Below are 8383 nucleotides of genomic sequence, written 5' to 3'. Positions count from 1 at the left end.
GAATTTAGACATTTCTATAGTGCATGATTCAACTCATAATTAAAATACGGTAAAGGGTACTGATAGACGAGAAAGCTTAAAAGGCAATTAGCCAAATGTATGGACCTTGTTTGGGCTTCAATCCAAATAAACCAACTGTAAAGAGTATTGTTTTGCCTTGCACAGTGTAACCTCAGCAACTTGGGAGGCTAAGGCAGGAGGATCACAGTATCAAGGCCAGTCTCAGCAACTTGGCAAGGCCCTCAGCAACTTAGACCCTGTCTCAAAATTTTAAAAAGGGTTGGGGATGTGGCTCAGTGGTAAAGCACCTCAGGGTCCAATCCCCAATACCGAGGGGGTGGGGGACTTTTTTGAGATAATAGGGGAAATTTAGATGTGAACTACAAAGTTATTAATTTTGTTAGATATAACAATGGAATTATGGTTATTAACTGCAATTAATGTGATTTCAAAGTCCTATCCATATTTTCAATAGTCATTGTTCTCTACAGAAATCTAGCTGAACAAATATGTTTAGTTTTTTATACATCAAGTTTATAAAAGTGCCCTTTAAAAAATACACTTCTTTTACATAGAAAGCACATACAAGATTGCAATAGAATATAATAACTTATAAGAGATTTATAGATATAGGATGAAATCATTTACATTATATGGAAGTGTTAAGGGGCAAAGAAATCTTCTCAAAAAAAGATGGTTTATATACTGGATTGTAAAGGAACAATAGAAGTTGACCAGATGCACAAGTCAGGAAAAGATTTTTTTTAACACAGGAAAGGTGGAAAGGCATAGAGAAATAATGAATTCCAGTACCCCCAAAAAGTAAATAGGTAAAAATAAGAGTTTTAAGAATTTAAAACTGGGATTTAAATTCAAATTTGGAATTGTGGCTCAGTGGTAGAGTACTCGCCTAGCACACATGAGGCACTGGGTTTGATCCTCAGAACCACATAAAAATAAAATGAAGATATTGTATTAATCTAAAAAACTAATAAATAAATAAATAAACAAATAAATAAGAATTTGTATTCTAGGGCTGGGGTTGTGGCTCAGTGGCTCAGTGGTAGAGTGCTTGTGTAGCACGTGTGAGGCACTGGGTTCGATACTCAGCACCACATATAAAACAAATAAACAAACAAAGGTATTGTGTCCATATATAACATTTTTTTTTTTTAAATAAAAAAGGGGTTGGGGCCATAGTTCAGTAGCAGAGACCTTGCCTAGCATGTGTGAGGCACTGGGTTTGATCCCCAGAACCACATAAAAATAAACAAATAAAGGCATTCTGTCTATTTTACAACTACAAAAAATAAAAAAGTAAATTTAAAAAAATTTGTATTCTAAGTGTAAAAATGTTAATAAAATAGGTTTAGAAAGGCATTTTATATGAAAGTTGAAGGAGGATACAGATTAAACATGATTTCTTCTGAGAGAGATTAAATTGTTAAATGTGGTAATTTCTCAGTGATAGAATGAAGGACAAATTTTAAGTTCTTTTTATGCTTCTCAATATTTTCCAAGTTTAACAAAACATGTAGAACTGGGGATGTAGCTCACAGACTACTTTTCTCAGTTCAACCTTGGTACCCCCCCACTTCTACACAAGTATCTGTAAAATAATTTTCCCATTATTTTAATATTTCTATAAAATACCCAATTCATACAGAATTAAATTTACACATCTTTAAGGATTCAGTTTTTCTTTTAAATAAAAATGTAAAAAATTCATTCACTAAAATATTTATCTTAATTCAAGATGTAATAAATGATGAGAATGTGGTAGGCATATAAATGAACTGAATTTCTACATATATCTGAAGGGAACTCATGATAAAATAATAAAACCAATGAAACAGAATAGAAGAACACAGAGACAAACCCACATATCTACTATCATCTGATCCTTAACAAATATACCAAAAACATTCACTCGAGAAAAGATAGGCTTTTGAACCAGTGGTGCTGGGAAAACTGGTTATCCATACATAGAAGAATGAAAGTAGACTCTTATCTCTCACCCTGCACAAAAATGAATGCAAAATGGATCAAAGACATAGGAATTAGACCAGAAACTATGCAAGCCCTAGAAGATAACGTAGGGCCAACACTCCAGCATAAAGGCACAGGCAACAACTTTCAGTAGGACTCCTAACACTCAGGAAGCAATGCCAACTGTTAATAAATGGGATGACGTCAAATTAAAAAGCTTCTGCACATCAAAGGAAATAATTAGGAATGTGAAGAGAGAATTTACAGAATGGGAGAAAATCTTTGCTACTATCCTTCTGCCAAATTAATATCCAGAATATATAAAGAATGCAAAACAACAACCCCCTCCCCAAATAACCCAACTAATAAATGCGTAAATGAATTAAACAACATTTCTCAAAAGAAAAAATACAAATGGCCAATAAATATATAAAAAAATATTCCAATCATTAGCAATTAGGGAAATGCAAATCAAAACCATACTGAGATTTCATCTTAACACCAGTCAGAATACCAGCCATCAAAAACAAACAATAGGGGCTGGGGATGTGGCTCAAGCAGTAGCGCGCTCGCCTAGGTGCGTGTGGCCCGGGTTCGATCCTCAGCACCACATGCAAACGAAGATGTTGTGTCTGCCGAGAACTAAGAAAAAATAAATAAATGTTAAAATTCTCTCTCTCTCTCTCTGTCCCCCTCTCTCTCTTTAAAAAAACAAAAACAAACAACAACAACAACAACAACAACAACAAAAAACAATAATAAATACTGAAGAGGATGTGGAGAAAAGGGAACACTTTTACACTGTTGAAATGATTGTAAATTAGTATAAGCACTATGGAAATCAGTATAGAGGTTCCTCAAAATACTAGATATGCATTAAATAGAACACTAATCTTTAGAGTATATAAAGAACTCAAAAAGATAAACACCAAAAAAACAAATAACTCAATCAATAAATGGGCCAAGGAACTGAATATACTTCTCAGAAGATGATACACAATCAATCAACAAATATATGAAAAAATATTCAACATCTCTAGCAACTAGAGAAATGCAAACCAAAACTAATCTAAGATTTCATCTCACTCCAGTTAGAATGGCAGCTATTAAGAATACAAACAACAATAAATGTTGGTGAGGATGTGGGGAAAAAGGCACACTCATACATTGCTGGTGGGACTGCAAACTGGTGCAGCCATTATGGAAAGCAGTATGGAAATTCCTTGGAAAACTGGGAATGGAACACCATTTGACCCAGCTATCCCATTCCTTAGTCTATTCCCAAAGGACTTAAAAACAGCATACTACAGGGACACAGCCACATCAAAGTTTATAACAGCACAATTCACAACAGTTAAACTGTGAAACTAACCTATATGTCCTTCAGTAGATGAATGGATAAAGAGAATGTGGTATATATACACAACGGAATATTACTCAACAACAAAAGAGAATAAAATCATGGCATTTGCAGGTTGATGAATGGACGTGGAGGATATAATGCCAAGAAGTTGTCCAGTCCCAAAAAACCAAATGCTGAATGTTTTCTCTGATATAAGAGGCTGATTCATAGTGGAGTTGGGAGAGGGAACATGGGAGGATTAGATGAATTTTAGATAGGGCAAAGTCGTGGAAGGGGAAAAGAAGGGGGCATGGGGGTAAAAAAGACAGTGGAATGAGATGGACACCATTATCCTAGGTACATGTATGAATACATGAAAGATGTGAATATACTTTATATACAAGCAGAGATATGAAAAATTGTGCTCTATATGTGTAATATGAATTGTCATGTATTCTGCTATCATAGATAACAAAGTAGAATAAAAAATAAATTAAAAAAAAAAGACTAGGTATGGAACCACCATATGACCCAGCTATATCACTCCTCAGTATTTATCCTCAAGAATTAAAATCATTATACTATAGTGATACAGGCATATTCATGTTTATAGCAGCACAATTAAAAATAGCCAAACTATGTGAAACCAGCCTAAGTGTAAATCAATAGATGAATGGATAGAGAAAATGTGATATACATACACAATAGAGTTTTACTGAGCCATAAAGAAAAATGAAATTATGTTAAGGGAAATAACCCAAATTCAGAAGTTCAAGGGGAGGGGTGGGGAGGGCAGGGATCTCATGAAATTCAAAGGTAGATAAGTAGAAGAAAGGCATGGGAATAGAGGAGAGGGAAGAAGTGCTGGGGAATGATACTGGCCCAGTTATATTGTGTACATGTACAAATATATAACAACAAATATATAACAACAAATCCCATCATTATGTATAACTATAATGCACCAATACAAAATGTAAAAGGAGGAAAAAATAAACAAATTAATACTTATCAATATTTCCCAGTAAGCATTGCTTCAATTTTTTTATGCTGCTAAGTTTTGTCATACCTTTTTTTTTTTCTTTTTGTTGGCAATGCTGGGTGGGGAATCAACCTAGGATCTTGAATATTCTAGAATTTTTTTCAACTAAATAAAATTCAAATCTAAGATTTGTGACAGGTTACTCATTATTCCTTTTAAAACATGTTATTTATTACTACAAACTAGATAAGTGGTTTTTCCTAAGCAGGTAGTTACCATAATTAAACTTCTGAGAGGCTTTCCCAACCTATCTTCTTAGAAACCAATTATGATCTTTTTGTGTGAATATTTTCATTTTCAAAAAGAAAGGTCTTGTAAGATATTCCAATTAGGGCTGGGGATGTGGCTCAAGCGGTAGTGCGCTCGCCTGGCATGCGTGCGGCCCGGGTTCGATCCTCAGCACCACATACAAACAAAGATGTTGTGTCCGCCAAAAACTAATAAATATTAAAAAATTCTCTCTCTCTCCCTCACACTCTCTCTTAAAAAAAAATATATATATATATAAAAATATATAAAGATATTCCAATTATTAATTCTTACTTAAACAGTATCGGAGGGGCTCCGGCAGCGATCTCTGCACTGCAGGAGGGCGGGCGCGGCGCCCCAGCCAGCGCGCAGGGCTCGGCCCGGCCGGGGGCGCTTCCTCGCCGCCGCCCTCTGTGCGACTCCCTGCCCACCAGCCACCATGTCCGACCCCGCGGTCAACGCGCAGCTGGACGGGATCATTTCGGACTTCGAAGCCTTGAAGAGGTCCTTCGAGGTCGGGGAGGCCGAGCCACCCAACTCAACCCCGCCCCGGCGGGTCCAGACGCCCCTGCTCCGGGCCACTGTGGCCAGCTCCACCCAGAAGTTCCAGGACCTGGGTGTGAAGAACTCAGAGCCCTCCGCCCGCCATGTAGACCCCCTGGGCCAGCGCTCGCCCAAGCCTGCCCTGCGGAGGGTGGAGCTCGCGGGGTCCAAGGTGCCTGAACCCGTGTCCCGCCGCACGGAGCTCTCCATCGACATCTCGTCCAAGCAGGTGGAGAGCGCGGCCACCCCTGGGCCGGCCCGGTTCGGGCTCAAGAGGGCCGAGGCGCTGGGCCACAAGACCCCAGACCCGACCCCTCGGAGGACGGAGGTCACCATCGTCAAGCCCCCGGAGCCAGCCCACCGCAGGATGGAGGCCCCTGCCTCCAAGACCCCCGAGGTGCCTGCCAGCCCTGCCGTCGACGCAGCCCCCAAGAGGGTGGAGATCCAGGTGCCCAAGCCAGCCGAGGCGCCCGCCTGTCCCCTCCCACCCCAGACCCTGGAGAATTCAGAGCCTGCCCTGACGTCCCAGCTGCAGAGCAGGCTGGAGCCCAAGCCCCCGCTGGCTGAGGCCCTGCCCAGGAGCCCCGAGGTCCCGGAGGCAGCTCCCCGCAGCGCTGGCAACATGGCCGACTCCTCCAGGGATGCCGCCCTCAAGCAGGCCGCGGCCACGCGGACCGAGAAGGCCCCCGTGGAGTTCGGCTACGTGGGCATCGACTCCATCCTGGAGCAGATGCGGAGGAAGGCCATGAAGCAGGGCTTCGAGTTCAACATCATGGTGGTGGGGCAGAGCGGCCTGGGGAAGTCCACCTTAATCAACACCCTCTTCAAATCCAAGATCAGCCGGAAGTCGGTGCAGCCCCCCTCGGAGGAGCGCATCCCCAAGACCATCGAGATCAAGTCCATCACACACGATATCGAGGAGAAGGGCGTCCGGATGAAGCTGACGGTAATCGACACGCCGGGCTTTGGGGACCACATCAATAACGAGAACTGCTGGCAGCCGATCATGAAGTTCATCAACGAACAGTACGAGAAGTACTTGCAGGAGGAGGTCAACATCAACCGGAAGAAGCGCATCCCGGACACGCGCGTCCACTGCTGCCTCTACTTCATCCCTGCCACGGGCCACTCCCTCAGGCCCCTGGACATCGAGTTCATGAAGCGCCTAAGCAAGGTGGTCAACATCGTCCCCGTCATTGCCAAGGCTGACACACTGACCCTGGAGGAGAGGGTCTACTTCAAACAGCGGATCACCGCAGACCTGCTGTCCAACGGCATCGACGTGTACCCCCAGAAGGAGTTTGACGAGGACTCGGAGGACAGGCTGGTGAACGAGAAGTTCCGGGAGATGATCCCGTTTGCCGTGGTGGGCAGTGACCAGGAGTACCAAGTCAATGGCAAGCGGATCCTCGGGAGGAAGACCAAGTGGGGCACCATTGAAGTCGAGAACACCACGCACTGTGAGTTTGCCTACCTGCGGGACCTGCTCATCAGGACGCACATGCAGAACATCAAGGACATCACCAGCAGCATCCACTTCGAAGCCTACCGCGTGAAGCGCCTCAGCGAGGGCAGCAGCACCCTGGCCAACGGGCTGGAGAAGGAGCCAGACGCTGAGGAGATGTAGACGCGCCCGGGACCCACCCGAGTCCCCCACGCCCCAGGCCCGCCCACTCACCCGTCTTATTTCATATCATTCTCTCCATTTGTCACCCGCCCCTTTTACACACTGCCGGGTCACCCCATGTGCTCTGCACCAGCCCGAGGTCTCCGGGCACATGGCTGGACCTCGGTCTGGTCCTGGGCCCGGGCCAGCCTCTGGCCTTCCTGAGGGCTGGGAGGGCTGGGCGGTGGGCAGAAGGGAGGGCCCGCTGGATCCAACCCCCGCCCAGGTCCAGCTCCCGGGGGCCAGGAGAGCCACTCTCTGCCCCCTGCACGGAGCCTGCAGAGCTGGGGGGGTCTGTGCTTGGGCCAGGTCCAGGGTGCAGGGATGACCACTGAGCCATACTCTGTCCCAGTGGCCACGTCCCCTGGCCCCTGTCGGAGGCTGTACCCAGGGGAGGACAGAGCCAGCAGGTGGACCTGGAGCCCCTCCTGCCCCCTACATGTCATGGGACGTGACTCCGCACCCCGCCTGCCCCTGCTCCCGAGGGGAGACTAGAGTTCCACAGCCCAGCTTGCCCACTGCTTAGAGGTGGCAAGTCCCCGGCTGCCCCTGCCCGCCCATGAGCCCGGAGCAGAAAGTGCCTTATCTCAGCGTCCCTGTGTGTCCCCTCAGGCCAGACAGGCTGCAGGCAGGAGGCCTGTGGTGTCCCCTCTCCTCCCTTTGCCTGTGGGTGCTGCAGTGCGATCTGGTGAGGATTAAAGGACGGAGGTACCTCCACCCTGAATTTTGGGCATGTCCCGCACTCTGGTGGAGGGGTGAGGGGCGAAGCGGGGGGCCACCCTGCGGGCGCAGGAGGTGCATTTGCACCTGTGGAGTTCGGCTTGGCCCAGACGCTCCGGCTACACTCATGCCCCTCCTCCACCTTCACCAGCTTTGCTCCTGCTCAGCCCTCACTGCCCCAGAGACCTGGGTACACGGGGGGGCCACAGAGCCTGGCTGCTGGTTGTCCTCCACGTTCCTGGGCCTCTGTACCCTAGAGTCCATTTTAAAGTCCCCAGAGAGGGAGAGACAAGGGGTCAGAGATACACAGAATACACCTAGGCTGCAGAGAAAGGCTTAACCGTGACACAGCCTGGTCCCCGAGAGGGGACTGGTAGGGACCATGCACAGCTGACCTTCTGCCTCCCATTTCAGGAGAAGACAAACCCTCTGCCCCACAGTTTACATGCCAACTACCGACTTGCCAAGTTTTTGCCAAAACCAAGACTTTGAAAGTGTGCAGCCCAGGGTCCAGGACGCATGGCCCCGCCCTCCCCAGCCCCCATGTCGCCTGGGGGGTTAGCAGAATCCCGGGCTCCGGAAGGCTTTGCTTCCTTTCTCTGTAACCAGATTTTGAACCGTTTTGCTGGGCTGTGTTCCGTAATGGCCTTTAGCTCTGTGCCTCCTGAGAAATTCGTCTCTTTTTGTATAAATAACAAAAGTGTTGAAATGTATTTCCTGAAATAAATGTTTCAAATGCAAAAAAAAAAACAAAAAACAGTATCAACTAAGATGTTGATACTAAATAAAATATTGGGAGAAAATTAAATGAGATAATAATAATAATAAAAGG

General features: G+C 45.7%; 2 protein-coding genes across 4 annotated transcripts in view; one reads left to right on the top strand and one right to left on the bottom strand.

Moving 5' to 3' along the window:
* The window catches only part of Taok1 (TAO kinase 1), a 137171-nt gene that overhangs the window by 10830 nt on the left and 117958 nt on the right, over positions 1-8383 (bottom strand). The window lies entirely within an intron of this gene.
* LOC101970063 (septin-9) lies at positions 5018-8260 on the top strand. The gene has a single exon (XM_005327852.5). It carries the CDS (start codon positions 5062-5064, stop codon positions 6790-6792), a length of 1731 nt encoding a protein of 576 aa, XP_005327909.2. The 5' UTR covers positions 5018-5061; the 3' UTR covers positions 6793-8260.

This window comes from Ictidomys tridecemlineatus, chromosome 3 (assembly GCF_052094955.1).
Source record: "Ictidomys tridecemlineatus isolate mIctTri1 chromosome 3, mIctTri1.hap1, whole genome shotgun sequence".
Lineage (NCBI taxonomy): Eukaryota > Metazoa > Chordata > Mammalia > Rodentia > Sciuridae > Ictidomys > Ictidomys tridecemlineatus.
This window is presented reverse-complemented; position numbering and strand designations above follow the sequence as displayed.

Excerpts from the sequence above, each read along its gene's own strand:
- LOC101970063 (XM_005327852.5), top strand. The coding sequence starts at position 5,062 with ATGTCCGACCCCGCGGTCAACGCGCAGCTGGACGGGATCATTTCGGAC.